This window comes from Gadus chalcogrammus, chromosome 4, assembly GCF_026213295.1.
Source record: "Gadus chalcogrammus isolate NIFS_2021 chromosome 4, NIFS_Gcha_1.0, whole genome shotgun sequence".
Taxonomy (NCBI): Eukaryota; Metazoa; Chordata; class Actinopteri; order Gadiformes; family Gadidae; genus Gadus; species Gadus chalcogrammus.
Genome location: NC_079415.1, coordinates 12,624,367 through 12,645,552, shown reverse-complemented (window position 1 = coordinate 12,645,552; position 21,186 = coordinate 12,624,367). Strand labels below are relative to the sequence as shown.

General features: G+C 47.0%; 1 protein-coding gene across 5 annotated transcripts in view; it reads left to right on the top strand.

The window, feature by feature from the left end:
• The first annotated feature begins 188 nt into the window (after window positions 1-188).
• sardh (sarcosine dehydrogenase) overlaps window positions 189-21,186 on the top strand; it is a 34,803-nt gene continuing 13,805 nt past the window's right edge. The window contains exons 1-12 of one of the 5 annotated variants that reach the window (XM_056588619.1): window positions 189-291; window positions 1,809-2,046; window positions 2,441-2,577; window positions 4,672-4,850; window positions 5,295-5,474; window positions 6,209-6,332; window positions 7,250-7,350; window positions 9,044-9,148; window positions 11,387-11,516; window positions 12,473-12,559; window positions 15,883-15,973; window positions 16,495-16,636. In XM_056588619.1, coding sequence (XP_056444594.1) covers window positions 1,850-2,046; window positions 2,441-2,577; window positions 4,672-4,850; window positions 5,295-5,474; window positions 6,209-6,332; window positions 7,250-7,350; window positions 9,044-9,148; window positions 11,387-11,516; window positions 12,473-12,559; window positions 15,883-15,973; window positions 16,495-16,636 — 1,473 coding nt within the window. In that variant the 5' untranslated portion in view covers window positions 189-291; window positions 1,809-1,849. Of the gene's footprint in view, window positions 370-1,796; window positions 2,047-2,440; window positions 2,578-4,671; window positions 4,851-5,294; window positions 5,475-6,208; window positions 6,333-7,249; window positions 7,351-9,043; window positions 9,149-11,386; window positions 11,517-12,472; window positions 12,560-15,882; window positions 15,974-16,494; window positions 16,637-21,186 lie in introns of all 5 variants that reach the window. The other 4 variants (XM_056588618.1, XM_056588617.1, XM_056588616.1 and 1 more) reach the window with 4 other exon arrangements.

Genomic DNA, 21,186 nt, shown 5'->3' with positions numbered 1-21,186 from the left:
CACACATCAGAAATAAAAACATTTTTAGCAGCTCTCAATGATATGAAAATGTAAAAAAGGGAATGCAATTATTACCAAGGCACATGGGAAACCTGAGAACAATTTTATTTTACACTTAAATCCTACATCAAAGTAAGAGCAAAATATTATTTTATAATCTTTTACACTTTTGTCCAGCACATTATATTCATAGACGGTGCCTAAAAAGGGCAAATTCCACACGCTGTGACAACGTCTTTGATGCACAGGAAGACTTCTCTCAACTAAGCAGACGATTTCGATCGACTTAAGGTACTTCCAAAACTATTGCCTCTGCATTTACACTTTGTACGGAAACTGGCTGTATCGAAGAGCATTGCAAGTAAGTGTGTGAGTCAACAACCTCGTTATATCTTGAATATATAGCCTATGCTGAGGGGTTATTTGGAGATAGCAAGTTTTGCAAGCATTTTGTGCTTACGCTAAAGTCAGGCTAATTTGCCACACATTACCAAGTACTTCATAGCCATGGATATTCTGTAAGAGTGTAATTATTCAATGTTTAAAGTATCAATTTACTGGACAGCTGTAGCTTGGAAAAGTATGCGTGCAATGCAGCTGCTGGTCATGACTGTCATTCAAAGTTAAGGCATAGGGGAGGACATGCATGTGTGTTAATTTAGCACAGACACACTCGAATTATTCCAAGATAATTTAACAACAGGATTACAGTGTATTATTTACGTAAAAATCCCGTGTCCGATCAGGTGCATTCACACCAAAAGCGAAACGGATATTTTAATCCGACGAGGTTGCTCGCGCGATTTTCAAAACAAGCATATTGGAGGAGAAAGTCTGCACTGTGAACCAGTTCATTCTGGACGTCAGAGAATGAACGCTGATAGACTGTCAGGACAAAGCTTCAAGTTAAATTCGCGGCAAACAAATCTCCATCGTTCGCGCGACTAGAATCACGCGAAGTCCTTGTTAAAATTAAACTTTATTCGCGTCTTTGCATGAACTCTTTATGTATTCTCGCCGCTCCTTGGCTTTGGCTGTGAACGCACAGTCAGAACATTGAGTGGTCTGGATGAGCGCACCTTCGGGCCATAGAACATGCACTCGTTGTCTTTCCCTAAATGAAAATGAAAAGCCGGCTAAAATTATAATAGATAATTTGTGCCTTCTGTACTCGACCTTGTTTAGCACCATAGTATCCATTGCACTATTTAAATTGTAATGTAAAATATATTTTCCTAGAAGAGTTGGTCACAGATGAACGAAAGACCCTTGGGTAATATGCATGATTAAGAAACCTAAATCCTAATTTTACCTGGATTGGAAAGCGCACTTGTAAGAGACACCCTGCTGCCAGATTGCAGACAAAAATATAATTATGTTATTTAATAAAAAAAAAAAATTATCAACTGAATTTCCTTGAGATAAAGGGGCTATTACAGCTGACACTTTTACTCTTTCAGCCCTAATCACCTCTGAAGATAATAAGTGCAATGAATAGCTTGTCGATTGCGACACCATGTCCCAAGAGCTTTTTGTTACAACAAGGTAATAAGGGCTATAGTCCTGATGTTCATAACATCATTGTCCCAGTAAAGAAACAACTTACCGATTACTGCGTTTACATGGTCATTAACTTAACCAGGTCGGTTAGGGACCATTTACCAGTGGATCACTCAACCCTTTTTAACCTATTATTGTGTTGTGTAGATTTGCATCCTTGCGTTGATTAGCAACATGAGAACGAGCTTGAAAAGCCTTCAGAACCTGACCTGTATGCTATGTGTTTCTGCCTGCAGGGGTCATACCAGGGGTCATACCAGGGGTCATACCAGGGGTCATATCAGGGGCCATGCCAGGGGTCATGGGGTTCTTGGGGTGCGTTGCGCGGAGGGCAGGCCTGCGGTGGTCTCCTGGGGTCTCTCCTCTGGTCCGGACCAGCGCTCGCTGCTACAGCTCGGAGCCCACCAAGGAGAAGAACGTCCCGTACGAGAAGACCCTCCAACAGCAGGGCGGGGCCTCAGGCGGCCCCACCAAACCACTTCCCAGGTCAGAGGTCACGACCAGGGGCTCGCATCCTTCCGTGACATTATAATGTTCGTTCAGTGGTTCATCCTTTCAAATGTATTGCTTTTATCGATTCTAAAGCAATTGTTTTTGAAGGATAAATGCTACACACATTTTTTACTGTTAATATTTCAGTTACAGAGGCCAGTTTCATATCTATTAATTTCCAGTTTCATCGATTCTTTCTTAAATTCTAATTCATAATCGATGCATGTATATTCTTCAACTCCTCATCAAGCTGAGGATCATTTGTGTTGAAACAACAAGAGGTTTTTAATACAATTATCGAATCAGTGTGAGGAAAGCTAGTGGAAAAGCGAATTCAATGAATTAATGAAAGTGTTGCCTGTGTTGCCGTGGTGATGGTGCCCTGCAGGTCAGCTGACGCGGTGGTGATCGGAGGGGGCAGTCTGGGCTGCCAGACCATCTACCACCTGGCTAAGATGGGCATGACCAACGTGGTTCTGCTGGAGCGGGACCGGCTGACCGCCGGCACCACCTGGCACACTGCAGGTAGGGAGGGAGGGAGGAGGGGGGAGGGAGGGAGTGATGGGAGGGAGGGAGGGGTGGGTGGGGGGGAAGGCTGTATAGATAGATGGATGGATGGAGGGAGGGGGGAAGGGATCGATCAATGGGAGGGAGGGAGAGGGGGAGGAGGTGTTGATGGATGAATGGAGAGAGGTATGGATGGATGGTATGATATCCAGGACATATATTTCCCTGCTGCTCCGGCTGGCATGCTGCAGTATGCACAAGCATGTCCAACGTTTTTGCTCTGTTTGAAAAGTGTATGGGAATTACAGTGAGGCTCAGTGATGAGCATACACTATGGCAGACAGAAGTACAATATTTGTGGAGGATCAAGTTTGGCAAAGAGTTCTGTACGTGACACGCATACCATGCAGGCACTTCATCTGTCTGGGCGATGCATGTCTATCCATCTGTCCGCCATTCTGTCTGTTTGTCTGTCTGTCTGTCTGTCTACGTGCCTTTATCCGTCCACTTCTCTGTTTGTGTCTCTGGAACCCTTACGAAAGCCATTACTGACCTAAGCCGTTAATATGGCTCAAGAGTTTGGTATTTGTGGTCATGCGAGTCATGATGAACCAGGTGTCAGGTCAGGTCTTCACACCTTTTGATACAACAATATGATCATATTATATTATCATATATTGTACATATATATTATATTATCTTATTACATGGCTCATCTCAATGCTGTAGAACACTCCGTTCGATTGCATGGGCCTTCACAACCTCCGGCGGTGAATAATTTTTTGATAATTCTCCGTTGCTAAGCATATAATGACCGCTGTCAAGGATAGTGGATTTCTTGCCGTCTTTCGTATCACTCCGCAAGTAGTCCGGTAACTTATCAAGTACCCAGCGTACTCGGTTGATAAATGACGTCATCCTCTTTGGCAGACTATTTCTCTGCTGATGAACACTACGAATGCTGGTAAAAAATAAATTGCAAAAAGTATTCTTTTTGTTTTGGCAAGTAGCCATGTAATAGGTGGGATAATGTATAGAATAAGCCCCTTCAGGGCGGAGCAGGACAACTCCGCTGCGCGTCGGTGTCCCGTTCGTGCTGTTGGGGCTAATTTCCCCGATAATGACCGGCATTCTATACATTATCCCTTACATATATCACAGGCAGGCTGAGGAAAGTTTGCAAAGCGAACCCCACTTTTGTTATCATATGTGTCTTTATTATTATTATTATTATTATTATTATTATTATTATTATTATATTTTGACCTATTTTTCTTCATCTTCCGCCTCATTTTCCATAATTATCTGCTCCTACAGTGTTGCAGGGAGAGGAAAGTTGTATAAAATACTCTGAAACTTGTTTGCCTTACTTGACTTGCTGAATCGTTTTGCCTCAAGGACCCATCAGGTCCGACAGGATAGATTTTGCCCTACCTTAAAAGTTTTGGAAAGATGGACCTTGAAAGAATCGTGAAAACCGGATGCCCAAAACGACCACAAATTGTGTTGGGATACTCCTGACTATGCCCGACCTAATGGTATTGTTTTGCTTTTGATTATGCAAATGGCTGATCTATGCGAAAATGCGCATTCAGCGATATATCCAGTTGGTCTGGTTTTGAAGGTTATGTGAGAGTCTTTAATTCTCCCCCCACTTGGGAAACAAATGTTTATATAACCAGTTCTGGTTTAAATTTAGAAACCCGTTGAAAGCCTGTACAATCAGCAGATGTAAAGGTAAACTGGCCAAAGGCTAAGTTTTTTTTTGAGAACGAGGAAACGGTATCTCTACCCTCTTACCTGCCATACGATCCTATGCCAATATTGTACTCCTCTGTCTTGACAATGTAAGATTACTTAAAAAGGGATGTAACTTTTAACTTTGAATAACTGTGTGTGTGTGTGTGTGTGTGTGTGTGTGTGTGTGTGTGTGTGTGTGTGTGTGTGTGTGTGTGTGTGTGTGTGTGTGTGTGTGTGTGTGTGTGTGTGTGTGTGTGTGTGTGTGTGTGTGTGCGCGCACTAACACACACACTAACCCTTGCCGATAAGTACACAGTGACCTTACAAAACTTGGATATCCCTTTTTTGTGTTGTTCTCCCCCTACACCACAGGCCTGTTGTGGCAGCTAAGGCCCAGTGACGTGGAAGTAGAGCTCCTGGCTCACACCAGGAACGTGATCTCGAAAGACCTGGAAGAGGAGACTGGCCTGCACACTGGCTGGATCCAAAATGGCGGCCTGTTCATTGCCTCCAACAAGCAGCGGCTGGACGAATACAAGAGGCTGATGTCGGTGAGGACACGGGAATAGCTGGAGCTCTGGGAGCGCCGAGGGCTGGTGTTGTGCTTGGGGAAAAGCCTAGAGTAGTGATTAAGATAGGTACGGCATAGCGTTGACGCTAGGTGCAGGGTAGAGTTTAAGCTAGGTGCAGAGTAGCTTTGAAGCTAGGTGCAGTGTAGCGTTGAAGCTAGAAGCAGCGTAGCGTTGATACTAGGTGCAGGGTAGCTTTTAAGCAAGTTGCAGTGTAGCATAGAAAATACAAAAGTAAATGATAGTAAATATAATCCGACTTCAACGGGTCAATTCTTCTTCTTCTTCTTCTTCTTCTTCTTCTTCTTCTTCTTCTTCTTCTTCTTCTTCTTCTTCTTCTTCTTCTTCTTCTTCTTCTTCTTCTTCTTCTTCTTCTTCCTCCTCCTCCTCCTCCTCCTCCTCCTCCTCCTCCTCCTCCTCCTCCAGCTCGGCAAGGTGTATGGTATCGAGTCCTACGTGCTGTCGCCCGCGGAGACCAAGGACCTGTACCCGCTGATGAACGTGGACGACCTGTACGGGACGCTCTACGTGCCCAAGGACGGCACCATGGACCCGGCCGGGACCTGCACCACGCTGACCCGGGCCGCCTCGGCCCGCGGCGCCACGGTAACCACAGGACCAACAGTCACATACAGTGTTTATCATGAGGCCCAGCACATTGTAGCACCGGGTTATTGTGGACGGGGAGATTCTTGCAAATACTTGAAATAGCTAATCAAATATAATTATAAACTTGTTTGCCATAAAAGCAGGTTTTATTTATTGGTTTATTTCAGGGATATTGCACACTAATCACCATCAAACTGTAAGTTAGCCAGAGTTAGCCTAAGAGGGTGCTTTACGTCTGTTTACCCCTGTTGAACCAGATCAGTGTGTTTGGATAACAATGTTTATCAGAAGTAAACACCCCAAACATGTCTCTTAGACAACCAGGGGCAACATGTATTTCACGACCTTTCTGACAATATATTTGGTTGTGGTCAGACTTGAACCCACAACGTCTGCCTCCTAGTCCCCAGGCTCTACCAATGAGCTACTTGTACACAGATGGTCAAAGGGGGGATTAGAATACAATTTGAGAAGGAGCAGTCTTCCATAGAGGGAAATTGTGGGCTTGGTAAGCACAGTAAAAGGGCATATCTATGCCATAGCAACAGGTTTACCGGCCGTTAACGTCTCAAAATAATCCCCAATGGTTTTGTTACGTCAAATATTGCACATGTTTTTGTGTGTCTAGCCGAGTATGTGAGCACCTTCCTCTGTGTACCGATGTATGGCCAAACGAGCCGCCCCGGTCAGCGGTTGACGGGTCGTACCTGCGTCTCCGCTCCTCTCCACAGGTGATCGAGAACTGCCCGGTGACGGGCATCACGGTGCGAGAGGACGAGACGGGGGTGAGGAGGGTGAGGGCGGTGGAGACGGAGCACGGCACCATCGAGACGGCCTGCGTGGTCAACTGTGCGGGTGAGTCGCGGTCGGTCGGCATAGCAACCCGGGTTCGGCCCTCTGCGGGCCATGGACAGGGGAGGGGAGGGGAAACAGCAAAAGCTCATTGAAACTCACAATGCATTGATTTCCTCCATAGAAGCGTTATAAGAGGATCGCGTTATGAGGGGATTACATCAGAAGCTGCATTGCGAAACGAAAGTTACCAGTCCTAATAATGGTTAAAAGGGTATACCTAGAGTTCATTTGGAAAACAAAGGATTTAAAGGACAGATAAGGAGTGAAAAGTAACGGCTATTGGACTGTAAACCTCATAGTGCCCAACGTACTCTGCTGATGAGGTTCTGATTAGAGAAGCCCTGGTTCTTCGGACAGCTGAGCGGTTCACATATAATTATTTTACATTGTTGATTGTACAAACTAAAATGGCAACTAAATAAAGCACTTATTCTCAGCAATTAAGGTAAAACATTTATATGTCGAATAGTCTCTCAACTCATCTTCAATGATTATGAGCCTTTGGATATGGTTCTATGATTACTGCTAGCACGAGTCCTTAGCATGGGAGTGTTTCTACCCAGGTCGATACTGACCGAAAATTGCTAATTGCTGTCTTTGTTAACCCTGTACGCAGCTCTGTCAGATTCTCTTCCAGACTTTGGAACCATTGGCCAACATGTCTGTATGCTGGACATTGGATATTGTGGAAAGCTTTGTATTATAGTGTTTTTTCTGTTTGTTCTTGTTGTCTTTGGTGATATGGATCCCCCTGGGTCTGAAATAAAGATAAAGATATGACCTTATGGTTCATATTTTTCACGTTTTCTCGTCTCTCTTGCAGCTGTTTCTTTGACACAGGCCATCCTATGACGGTTAGACAAGCGTAAGCCGTCTTTAGTATGTCTGTCTGACGGTGTGCCTCGTGCTCCCTGCAGGTGTCTGGGCCACCAAACTGGGGGACATGGCCGGGGTCAAGGTGCCTCTGATCGCCATGCATCACGCCTACGTGGTGACGGAGAGGATAGAGGGCATCCAGGTAGGACCTAGCCACATGTACCTTAGCCCCATCCAGGTAGGACCTAGCCACATGTAGCTTAGCCCCATCCAGGTAAGACCTATCCAAATGTAGCTTAGCACCATCCAGGTAAGACCTAGCCCCATGTAGCTTAGCACCATACAGGTAATACCTAGCCAAATTTAGCTTAGCGGCACTCTCTCTTTGGTAGAGGATAGAGGGCATCCAGGTAGGACCTAGCCACATGTAGCTTAGCACCATCCAGGTAAGACCTAGCCAAATGTAGCTTAGCGGCACTATCTCATTGGTAGAGGATAGAGGGCATCCAGGTTAGACCTAGCCACATGTAGCTTAGCGCCATTATCTCGTCAGTCGGGAATTGAGGTCATCCAGGTAAGACCTAGCCACATGTAGCTTAGCGCCATTATCTTGTCGGTCGAGAACAGACGGCATCCAGGTCATTGAGGCATTGATAAGCATTATTAGTTTAGTGTTTCACTCAGTTTCTAGTGGCATTATGTCCATTTTGTGTACAGTATCCCACCAGCAGAGGGCATTGTGGAACCATAAACCCAAGTGCAATTGTCCACATGGTGCATACAGACATATATTTGAAAGAGATAAGTGTTTCTACGAAATACAGACTTATAGGTGAATGTCTTTTGGACGTTGAGCTCTGCACCATATGATTTACCTAACCCCGCTGGAAATACGGGTGTAGGCCTGTGTAATGATACGTCCATCCGTCCATCACTGTAAATGCGCGTGTTGGAGCACAGTGTCCCTGTCTTCCATAGGTCAGTTACACCCACTTGGACGAATGCATGCACGCACACACCCACAACCTAACCCACTCACACACATTCACACGATCGCACACACGCTTGCACACATGGATACACACTCACACACTCACACACACATCCCTACATGCACACAACCTAACCCCCTCACACGCGTGCACACACTCACGTGCACACACGTATGCACACAGTTATGCTCACTCACACACGCATCACTACACACACACACACAAGCTAACACACCCACAACAACAAGCCAACATCATCCTGATGTCCCACTAAATGGATTCCATAACCTCTCATGTCAAACGTACGTAATAACACGAGTGCGGGCGTGCGTGTGTTCGACCAGGGCCTCGTATCGATCTGTTGCACAGACACCTATCAAGAGAGAGAGCTGAGCTCAAAGACTGTAGCTGGCATGGGCGAGAGAGAGGAGAGCGAGAGGCTGGATGGGAGAGAGCGTCAGAGAGAGGAGATGAGCAGTTTGACTTTTACTAGCCATGTAGGGGGTGCCGTTTTCAAAATGTCAGCCTCTTAACTGGTATTTGTATGAAAACCCAGATATCCATTTGTTGGTGGAGTCTGTTAGTTTGTCGATTATAATTTTTTTCACGTTCTCTTTGTTATTATCAGCAGCAAGTTAACAAACCCAAAAAAAACGAAATATTACTTTTTGTTTTTTCTTTACTATAAAATAAAGATATCAATGGCTACCCCGAGCGATGACTTCGCCCATCGATATCTGGTTGCAATGAGTATCGATGAGCGAAGCCATCGCTGGACGTAGGCTTCCAAAGCAGGCTAAGCCCAAGATCACCATTCGGAGGGAAGCTCCCTGGAATCGCTGCTGTCCGTCTCCCCCTCGCCCCATCCCCCTAATGCTTCAATCATCTTCTCCTTCCCCCTAGAACATGCCCAACGTCCGGGACCACGATGCCTCCGTGTATCTCCGTCTCCAGGGCGACGCCCTCTCCGTGGGCGGCTATGAGCAGAACCCGATCTTCTGGGACAAGGTAATACGCCACATCGCTATGACAACGACAATAGAGGCACCAATCGGCCGGCCGGCGATCGTAATCAAAACAGGCCATCAGTTCTGTACGCACGAGTTTAAAAAACAAGAAGCTTTTTAAATAGACAGATAGATATATTTTTGGCGCAGAAATGACCAAGCGACAACTCTTCCGTCCGGTAGTATTACACCATTCCCCACGGATCAAGCTGGGTAATTATAAAATGTAACAAATCCCATACTAAGGAGTCCTTTGATGCAATTAATCAGACTGTATCCTGGTATACTTCCCAGTAATCCTGAAAGGTGCAGCCCTAGCGATGACACCCACGCATGATGACACAGGCTAGCCTTGGGGTGCTTGCATCACTGAGCAGCGTCTCTGTAGCCAGCGCCGGTGATAGAAGGCTTTTGAAAGCGTACAGAAGTCGTGTGAGGTTGCAACCGGTTTGGAAAAAAAGAGGCTGTGAAAACTCAAAGCAAGTCATTGCACCGTTTATGCAACAGGTGGAATAGGTCAACATAATAAATTATTAAAACCCGATGCCTAACTGATATTGTGTAACCACAACTAGATAATGGGGGCAAGGGGCATCAGAGACATTTAAGAATGTTTATTGTAGCGATACACAGCTCTCCTGATGACCTTTTATCATGGAGGTGAATAGTCTTGTTCATATGTGCATGCAGATAGCTTTAATTAACCTAACAGTTACAGACTGTAGGTAGCCATCGGTTACGTAACGTTACATAGCCACAACCAGACCGTCACATCCTGCCGCGTGTAATTTATTAATGAGTATTTTATTAATCCCGAAGGAAATGCTCTGCTCAAAATAGAAAAATAAAAATACAGAATAGAGAGTGTGTTTGTTTTGGTAGCTTGAAAAATGACACTCAATCACATTCAGGAACCGCACAAAGAGTTTGTCCTTTGAGGCAGTCAAACATAACTTCAATGGAGTGACAGAGTGTTGTCTGCTGTGCTGGCACCGCTTCAGGCAGCGTGTCTTTGTCGCCTCCCAAGCCAAGCACAGACCCCTCTCTCCCCGCCACGACCCGTCCACTCGAAGGTCATTCCTCGGGTCGCTCGCGTCTCTTGTTCCCCGGTTCCTTTCGTCCTCCTCCTTCGCTGGGTTGGCTCTGTGACCCGTAGTCGATTGGCCTCACGGAGACAGCGAGTTGTGAACAAAGAACTCGTGGCGTGGTGAGAAGTGCAGCAGTGCCAAACATCTAAAGATAGGCCGGATCGATGGCCTCAGAGGCACAAGGCATCTGGAGGGAGAGGTGGAACTGCTGCTTGGAAACCCAAGGCTGCCTTTCAGGTGTGTGTGTGTGTGTGTGTGTGTGTGTGTGTGTGTGTGTGTGTGTGTGTGTGTGTGTGTGTGTGTGTGTGTGTGTGTGTGTGTGTGTGTGTGTGTGTGTGTGTGTGTGTGTGTGTGTGTGTGTGTGTGTGTGTGTGTGTGTGTGTGTGTGTGTGTGTGTGTGTGTGTGTGTGCTTGTAATCGACTGAAAGACAAACTAGGAGTGAATAAACCTGTCATTTGTTAAACAATACCTCATGCGGTGGGTGTGGTTGATTGTCCCACCCCTTCAGAGACATGCAGAGGTGCCTGGTAGGTGTGGTCTAGGGAGATCCACCTCTAATGTCCCCTTCAGAGACGTACAGATAGGGGGTGTGGTCTATTGGTCACCCTCTAATGTCCCCTTAGGGGACGTGCAGAAGCCCTTAGTAGATGTGTTCTTGCGTAGGTTCTAGTTTTTATAAAAGTCTTCAATATCCTTATTTTTGAAATATCCTAGGATAAGTTATTTCTTGGCATAAGTGAAAGGCACTATTCAAGCAGAACAATAGAGGCTTTTTACAGCTTCAAACACCTTTATTTTTTGTATATTAAAAGTTGGATCCATTCTTCCAGAAGGCATGTTTCGACAGATTTCCCTGAAATGGGAGTCAAATTGGGGAGGTGATCTGGTTCCCAGGTGTTCAGAATAAATTAATTTCTATGTGTGAGTGGGGGAGGGGGGGGGGGGAGAGCTTTGCTTGAGCTCCTAATACAATCTTTGTGTATGGAATCACAGAATGAAATGCCATTTGACAAATGCAAACAGAGACATTTGTCGCGACGTGCTATAAAATACTGTTTCTATGATAATGGGCACCTGAGGTCATTCAAACTGCGGGCCAAGTACACTAGAGCTGACGGTTGCATGTTTCATCCTGTGTCACCGTCCCCAGGTGTCTGACAAGTTTGCCTTCAGCCTCTTCGACCTGGACTGGGATGTATTTTCGGCGAATATCGAAGGAGCCATGAACAGAGTCCCAGCCCTGGAGCAGACTGGCATCAAGTCAACCGTCTGTGGCCCAGGTACATGCAGACACACAGAGACAAGAAATACACTTATATAATTATTTACACAGAGAGAGAGAGAGAGAGAGAGAGAGAGAGAGAGAGAGAGAGAGAGAGAGAGAGAGAGAGAGAGAGAGAGAGAGAGAGAGAGAGAGAGAGAGAGAGAGAGAGAGAGAGAGAGAGAGAGAGAGAGAGAGAGAGAGAGAGAGAGAGACCTGTACCCTGGTGTACAACAGATGAAGTGCTGATAGGACTAGAAGTGTGTGTGAGACTTTGAGTGTTTACATGTTGCGTGGTAATCCTGGGACATTGGGCCACACGCAGCACTGTGTTTGAATGGAGGTTCACGCTAAGCACTTGGATGTTTCCCCATGATAACTTAAAACCTGAACCACATCTTTACACTGGGAGCCTGCAAGGTTATTAATTAAATGTGTGTGTGGGTTGGTCAAAGACATACCCTTTCCTCTATTTCTTTCACTTTGATTATGATAATAATAACCGCAGCAGCACAACAGATTCAAACGACAAACAAATATAACATGGAAACATATAACATCGTTATTTTATCTTGTAGCTGATATGGTTATATTGTAGCTGATATATTCATATTGTAGCTGAAATATTTGTATTGTAGCATATATGGTTATTTTGTTATATGACAGCTGATTTGGTTATATTGTAGCTGATATGGTTATAGTGTTATACTGCAGCTGATATGGTTATATTGTTATATTGTAGCTGATACATTTATCTTAGCTGAAATATTTATATTGTAGCATATATTGTTATACTGTAGCTGATATGGTTATATTATTATATTGTAGCTGATATGATTATATTGTAGCTGATATGGTTATATTGTAGCTGATATATTTATATTGTAGCTGATATATTTATATTGTAGCTGGGATGTGTTTATATTGTAGCTGACATAGTGAAGCTGACATGTTGTCTCTCTCTCCCCCACTCAGAGTCCTTCACAGCGGATCATAAGCCTCTGATGGGGGAAGCTCCGGAGGTCAGGGGATTCTTCCTGGGCTGTGGCTTCAACAGCGCCGGTAAGTGTGAGACAAGACCAGCGGAGCACAGAGACGATTCAACACCCGCTCGAACCTCTCTGATATGCAGGGAATGACTTGAATGAAAAGAGAGGGAGCAGGATAATGATGAACACAGATCAGTCCATTCTTTGCAGTACAACACTGCATCTTATTTCCAAATAAGCGGTCCGATTTGAAACTTGCTCAAAAAATAAAATAGACAACTTCTTTCTAACAAATTGGTTATTAAGGCATATTTACTGTATCGTGTGCAAATATAATCAATAATCGTACAATCCAACAATAAAGGTAACTATAGCGGTAACAAAACGTTGTTGAACTAGGAACCAGCCACGGTGGGTCAAAGGGGTAAGGAAGCGAGAGTCATGCTGCAGATTAATGGACTGTCCCCTCTCACCGAGTGACTCCGCTGAGCCAGACTCCTCCCGCGGGTGTAGTTCCTGTGCGTGATGCATCTGACCCCACCGGGTCTCCGGTGTCATCAGCATTCCTCGTCTCTCGTCGGGACACTCATCACCGCTGAACACCACCCCCTCAGGGATTCGCAGGATGATGCCAGCAGGCAGAACCCTCGCATGCAAAAAGCACATCGTTCTTCGGCGATCCGGTCGGATCCCTTCGCCCCCTCTGTGTCCGTCGTACACGTTAGGGGTGTTGCTGTCATGGGCGCAGCAAACACAGAACGTATACATGAGCTCCTACTGAGAGGAACCTCATGCATGACTATGGAGAAGGCAATGGAGTGTGTGGTAAAAGGTTGTTAAAGTGAGTGACCGAGAACGTTAAATTATTAGCATTATGCATATAAACGAATAAACTATATTATACATGACTTTCACCCTCACAGCTTTCCCATGCGGAAAAATACTATTTCCGAGTTAATTGTGAATAGAAAGACGGTTGAACAAAATCGTTTCATGTCAAATGATTGGAACGGAATTTTCCACGGCTGCAGCGACGGCAACAAGAAAGTGTCTCTGAGCAGCAGCAGCTCCAACAGATGTCACCGCTGCAACCGGCAGATAGGAAATCAGCTGCGGCGGGGCTGTGGGAAGCGCCGTTCAAACACAAAGCCGTCGCGTTCCGCTTAAAGTGTCAACAAGGCGTTTCCACCACATGACAAGCGGCTTGTCACCCCGATGGCCCGACTGCAGCATGTTTGGACCCCGGGTGCACGAACGTGTCCGTTCGCGTCTGCGGCGTGACGAGTAACGAGCCCTCTTGACTGACTTGCCCTCCCAGACCCCGCGTGATGAGGATGATGTCATGATCTCTCAGCCCGCGGAACGGAGCAATCCGACCGGGAAACGGGGATACAACAGCCCCGCCCGGCGCCCGGGTGTGCCTCTGAACCACAGGATGAAACACCACGTTCTGTGTTCTGTGGTCCGTGCCAGTCGGAAACCAGGCCCACGGTGATCCGTCTTCATCAGTCGGCCCCCGGTCCTGTCAGTTCTTTAATGGGCCAGACACAGCGCGGGGCTCTGGGTAAAGGCTGGACCGTCACTGTGGAGCAGAGACACAGCAGGGGGACAAAGACTTTCTCATTAAGAACAATGGTGCCCAGCTTTGGTCCCCCCCCCCCCCCCCCCCCCACCACACCTGGGATACATGTCAGCACGCACACACACTCATAAACGAGCGCACACACACGCACACAGAAACGAGCGCATGCACAAAACGCACAAACGAGCGCACACACGCACTCTCAAACGAGTGCACACGCGCGCACACAAACGAGTGCACCGACACACTCACAAACGAGCGCACACACACGCACACAGAAACGAGCGCACACCTCCACATAAAAACAAGTGCACACTAACAAAGTAGCACACACACTTACAAAGTAGCACACACGCACAGACAAACGTCAGTGCTCTGACGAAAAGTATTCCCGACGAGAACAACTCCGAGGTCGGGGCTAATGGATTCACGTCGCCGAAGACGTCGCCTTTCATCGACTCTTAACATCGTCTTTTTTTTTTTATGCTGCTAATTTGGTTGCTAGGCAATAAAAAAATTAAAATCAAAAGCGCCCTTGCAGGGTTTGTATCTGTTGCCTGGCGACATAAGTGCATTCACAGTGTCTCCGGCGCAGCCTCATAATTCCATCAGAGGGGGAGAGAGAGGCTCGCAGGCTGCCTCTCTCCACCACGACGAAGGCCTTGTTAAAGTGAACCCCGGGGCTCCTGTAGACGCTCCCGTTCATGCTTCACTTGATGCCTGCGGTGGCTCTGTGGCGCTGCGGCTAACCCCGACACCACTGTAACGAGTGGCAGATGAGGCTACGCTCGTTAGCCTGGAGATGAACGCATCGCAAACATGTTACTTGTTGGGTTGTAGGGGTCGTTTTTTTTCAGCTGGGTCACTTTGATTGTATATTATTTTGAGTTATATTTGAATGATTTCGCTCTTGTGCGGGTCGCTGTCGGCGAGCAGCGCCCGTCTTCGAGGCCGCGCGATCTTGACTGTGAGTTATGCTGTCAAACACAACGCTTGATTGACAGGAAGGAGGGAGGATGGGGAGGGGAGGGGGGGGAACAGATTGATTGAAGCAGCGGGATGTGCGTGGGTGCAGAACGCGGTGTGAAAGGGAAGGAACAGCGGGGAGGCGTGAGCAGGGGAAGGAGCCCGTCTAGACGGAGAGAACGGGTAAGGGAAGGAAATGGGAGGGAGGAAGAGTGGGTGGGTGGATTGATTGACGGATGGATGGGTGGCTGGGTGGGTGGGTGGTGGGGTCGGAAGCCGAGAGATTGAGACGTTGCGTCTCTGAAACGCACTTTAGAGCCACCGGGTGAATGTCATCGGAGAGAGGGAGACAGACGGAGAGACTGTGGAGCAACACTGAGATAAAGCGCTGAGGGAGAGGTCGGGAGAGGAATGGCAGAGATGGACAACGACATGACAGGGGGAAAACATAAGGGAGGTGTGTGTGTGTGTGTGTGTGTGTGTGTGTGTGTGTGTGTGTGTGTGTGTGTGTGTGTGTGTGTGTGTGTGTGTGTGTGTGTGTGTGTGTGTGTGTGTGTGTGTGTGTGTGTGTGTGTGTTCAACACACCCGTATCAGTGGCAAAATCTCTCATGACATTTAGCAGTTATCTCCCCTGTTGCTTGTTTTGACCATGTCGTCAAAGCACTGCCAGGCCTCTCCCCCTCCACCTGTCCACCTGTCCACCCCTCCCTCCACCTATCCATCCCTCCCTCCACCTGTCCATACATTTAACTTAATGTTCTGATATACCAATGACTCACCACCTACTGAAGAGTGCTGTGGATGGCATTTCTGTCCGCCCTGGTTGACGTCCCGTGTCTGTCTGCAGGCATGATGCTGGGGGGGGGCTGTGGCAGAGAGCTGGCCCACTGGATCATCCACGGCCGTCCCGAGAAGGACATGTACGGCTACGACATCAGGTAGCCAACGACGTGGACGCACACGGAACACATTCAGACAAAACGCTAGACTGGGTAAGCCCCGCCCATTCTGCCGGCGATTTGAGTTCGCCCTGCAGAAGGGTCTGGAGAAGAGCAATACATTTCTTTCTAGTTTCGATACGTTTTTGCGGGAGCCAATCACCAAGCTGGCTTTTCCCCCTGGCGCGCTTTTGGCTGGTTTAACAGAAAGACAACAAGGAAGTGACGGCAAGCAGCCGATTGCGTACAGTAATTTGAACTAGGCCCATTGATCACGCTGATTCTTGTGCTGAAGAAAATGACAGTGGCTTCTCCAGACCAAGGTCAATCTACGATTGACCTTGGTCTGGCAATAGCCAGGCTAACAAAGCGCTGCACTGCGCTGCTGATCTAAAGTCAAAGCATGTAACGTAGAATCCTAAATGCATGGCACATGTTTTTATATCGTGATCTTTGCCACAGAACTTTTTTTTTAGAACATCGGAATTGAACACGCAGGCCTCTGATTGGTCCACTTTCAGGCGCTTCCATAACTCACTGACGGGCAACAACCAGTGGATCCGAGAGCGGAGCCACGAGTCATACGCCAAGAACTACTCTGTGGTGTTCCCCTTTGATGAGCCGCTGGCCAGCAGGAACATGAGGAAGGACCCCTTCCACCAGGTAGACCCACACGCACAGACGCACGCACGCACGGTCGCACGCGCTATACGCGCACATGCAGATTCACAGACACACACACACACACACACACACACACACACACACACACACACACACACACACACACACACACACACACACACACACACACACACACACACACACACACACACACACACACACACACACACACACACACACACACACACACACGGTGTGAGTTTCAGGATGAGTGACTCATGGGATATAAGTCTTGCCTCCCGGAAAATAGGGGAACGGAACTGTAACCGCAGCTTAAGCTGATCCTCATCATAATTATCGCGATCATCATCATCAACCTTTATTTATAGCGAGAAGCTCAATAAAATCCCAGGACAGTTTTTCTTTCCCTTTTCTCCAAATTAGGCAATCAGCCAGTATGGCACAACAAACACACAGAGGGAAATGTGTAAAGATAGTTACAGAATGAAAAGAAAGGCAGACAAATACAATTAAAGGCATATTAGCAGACGCAGAGAATCAGGTAAATACCAAATGATAAAGAAAGTGGCATGTTCCACTTAAAAGTGAACACTGATCGACGACTATTAACTACTGAATACTAAATAAGTTATTAGGGTTATCAAGGCTTGCATTTACCATCATGTGCTCCTAATGATGTTATAATGGTGTGCATTAGGCATCGTGTCCTTCTAATTACGTTATTAAGGGTTGTTCGTTATTAAGTGTGCATTAATCATCAGAAAATCAAATATCAACCGTGGCAACCTCACCTAATTTCACTCCGATTTCTTTTCTTCTATTCCTTCACACAAAATATGAATTAATGCGATTAAATTGATTAAGTAATCGGCATATCAGGAAATTAACATGCATACAAATTGAAATCGATTTTTCAGCCCTATTTGAAACGTATCAAGGCCATCATCTTATGAAGAAGCCTCTTTCTGGATAGCAACACTGAAAGTGATGCAGAGCATTTAATAATATGTGGATAGCTGACAGCACCGTAAACAGAAAATGAACACGGTGCAAATAATAAATAAATAATCTGTGCAAAAGCGGTGACATTTCTATAATACTTCATATTTTCCTTGAGGCGCGAGCACAGACAGGCGTACTAGCGGCATAAGTGGTGTGAGAGGTGAGGCAGTGAGTGGGGAAGAGGCAGTGAGTGGACAGCATTACTGTGATTAGCGCAGAGGAAGGTCAGACGTTGTGCAATCACAGGTAGGACGATCTGCCTCGCTGCGAGCGCTTGCAGGACGGGTCAGGCCCTCTGACTGGAGGTGGAGAAATGCCTTCACTCCCCCTGACGTCTAAAGACACTCAACCCAACGTGCCCCTGAGAGAAACGTTCTGTTCTTTACTATTGGAGATGTCTCTTCGACCGCTGTGCGATTGAAGTCGATGCACACAGATGTGCCTCTCTCAATCCACCTATTTATACCTCTCCATCCCTCTCTTTCTCCACCTATTCCTCCTCTCCTTCCCTCTCTTCCTCCACCTATTCCTCCTTTCCATTCCTCTCTCCCTCCACCTATTTATCCCTCTCCGTCCTTCTCTTTCTCCAGCTATTCCTCCTCTCCATTCCGCTCTTCCTCCACCTGTTCCCCCCCTCTCCATCCCTCTCTCATTTCCTCCACCTATTCCTCCTCTAAATCATTCCCTTCATCCACCTATTCCTCCCCCTCTCCTTCCCTCTCTTCCTCCTCCTATTCCTCCCCCTCTCCTTCCCTCTCTTCTTCCTCCTATTCCTCCCCCTCTCTTCTTCCTCCTATTCCTCCCCCTCTCCTTCCCCCTCTTCTTCCTCCTATTCCTCCCCCTCTCCTTCCCTCTCTCCTTCCTCCTATTCATCCCCCTCTCCTTCCCTCTCTTCTTCCTCCTATTCCTCCCCCTCTCTTCTTCCTCCTATTCATCCCCCTCTCCTTCCCTCTCTTCTTCCTCCTATTCATCCCCCTCTCCTTCCCTCTCTTCTTCCTCCTATTCCTCCCCCTCTCCTTCCCTCTCTTCTTCCTCCTATTCCTCCCCCTCTCCTTCCCTCTCTTCTTCCTCCTATTCATCCCCCTCTCCTTCCCTCTCTTCTTCCTCCTATTCCTCCCCCTCTCCTTCCCCCTCTTCTTCCTCCTATTCATCCCCCTCTCCTTCCCTCTCTTCTTCCTCCTATTCATCCCCCTCTCCTTCTCTCTCTTCTTCCTCCTATTCATCCCCCTCTCCTTCCCTCTCTTCTTCCTCCTATTCATCCCCCTCTCCTTCCCTCTCTTCTACCTCCACCTGTTCACCCTCTCCCTCTGCCCACACTCGTCTCACGCCACTCATCCGCAGTTCTTTCCTGACATTTTCTCTTTCTTCTGACATTTTCCCTCCTTTCTTCCTCCTGCGCTGCGTCACTGGCTGACCTTCTGCCCCTCCCCCACCCGTTCCACCGTTCTGTTCCTCTGTCCTTTCTTTGTTTGCTATCGATATTTATCGCACGGCTTCGGGTTATGACACATGCACACGGCAGCGCACTGTTGACCATGAGGTTGAAGTGGTATCGTCTTTGCGTGGTGCGTGTGGTGCTCACTCTCTTATTTGCTCACTCACTCACTCACTCACTCACTCACTCACTCACTCACTCACTCACTCACTCACTCACTCACTCACTCACTCACTCACTCACTCACTCACTCACTCACTCACTCACTCACTCACTCACTCACTCACTCACTCACTCACTCACTCACTCACTCACTCACTCACTCACTCACTCCCTCCCTCCCTCCCTCCCTCATTCCCATACCCACACAGGCTCCTCACTCATCACTCAGTTGAAGAATGTCACAGTGTGTACATTTGTACATCTAGTGTTGCACAGCACACACGCTTCGCTTGTGGAAAATGGTACAATAGTTTTATAATTACAATTATTAGACCATTCTACATCCAACTGCATAACATTATGACTAATTTCAAATCCGACACCCGTGACCCCACCGCCATACTATGAATTAAATCACCGCGTCTCTCTCCGGCGTGCAGACGTGATTCAGACTTGGGCTGAAGTGAAGTCTTGTCAGCAGCGTTTGCTCTCCGGGAGATCCGACTGATTACATAATGGTGGAGCGACAGAGTATGAATGACCCAATTAGACTTGAGGTTCCAGTCGTCGTCTACCTCGGGATATCATTTACTCCTCTTTGTCTTACCCCTGAGTCCCGGTGTTGTTCTTCAGTCTGCATCTTGTTCATGCTCAGTGAGTGGTTTTTCTTCTTTCCCCCCTCGCCTTCATTTAACAGTCTGGTCACAATTGATTGTGATTGGGTCGCAGACACCCAATCACATAAGTTTGTACCGTTTTTGTTAGAAACTTTTCTTCTTGTTGGAAAAGAGTATAATCGGTGATGTCTGAGTGGTCTGAATTCATTATTTTACTGAATGACTTACTCTTCTAAATACTGGATACACTCCCATGTATGGCTCCGTTTCCTTGAAGAGCCCTAGCATATCAATGTTTATAGTCATGACATGACCTTTCAGATCAATGACTAGCTGTCCTGCTTCTGTCCAAGGCTTTCAAAGAGAGGCGAGAGATTGGAAGTCTGCGACGTGGTCACGGCGTCATTAAGACTCTTCCTCACACGACTCGTGTGGTCAAACAGGGCGTGTCTTTAGCATCTGCATAGCCAAGCACAGGCTCAGACGATAACCTCAGCCTCCGGGGCGCCACGGCAATGGAACTCTGATCCATCGTTGCTCGGCAACCACTCGCCTCACCTGTCTCCGGCTGCATGGGAAAACGACCGGACTCACTGGCGGTCGCGGTGAAGGGGCTCTGAATAGGCTGGGGGAGAAGAATGCAATAAATAACTATACGCTACTGTACATGAAGCGTTCTGGGCTCTGGTGGGCTCTTAGTCACGACTGCGTGTTCCGCGGGCTCAGCCAGATATAGTCGATACAGAGTGGTTGCTGAAGCACTGGTCTCCCATGTTCTTCTCTGTTTTAAAAATCGGTTTTGCTTTTAAGGATGGTGATCGGTTTTTAGAAATGTATATATATTTTTCCGTCGACACGTTAGCCCGCGCGTTTTCTCGCCACCTAGCAAGGAGCGGACGGTAAATATAGCCCGGTGTGGGTAGCTTTGGCAGTAGAGCTGCCTGCTTCCAACAGAACCTACCTACCATGTGTGGGCGACTGTCAATTTAACAAGGAAGATATAGACGCACGGAAATAGATTTTTCCCTCTCTTTATGATTTTTATTTTTTTTACCTCATAAACCAAGCTAACACATGCTATGAAGGCTGTTACCATATTTTTTGTCTGAAATGGACGTATATGCGAACCTCAGCTATGAAACGGTTTTATTTCAACCCCGCCAGACAGGATGACACCGTGCTACATACAAAGATAGACTGGTTAAGTTCATTGTGACCATTTCTAACACAAGCTTTTAGCTATTACAAGCAAAAGCCGTCAACACAAGAAGCCCTTTTTCAAATTTGACAACTGGATCCATAACAACATAATAACAACTGCAACCAAGTCTGTAGCAAACTGGCACTGTGGC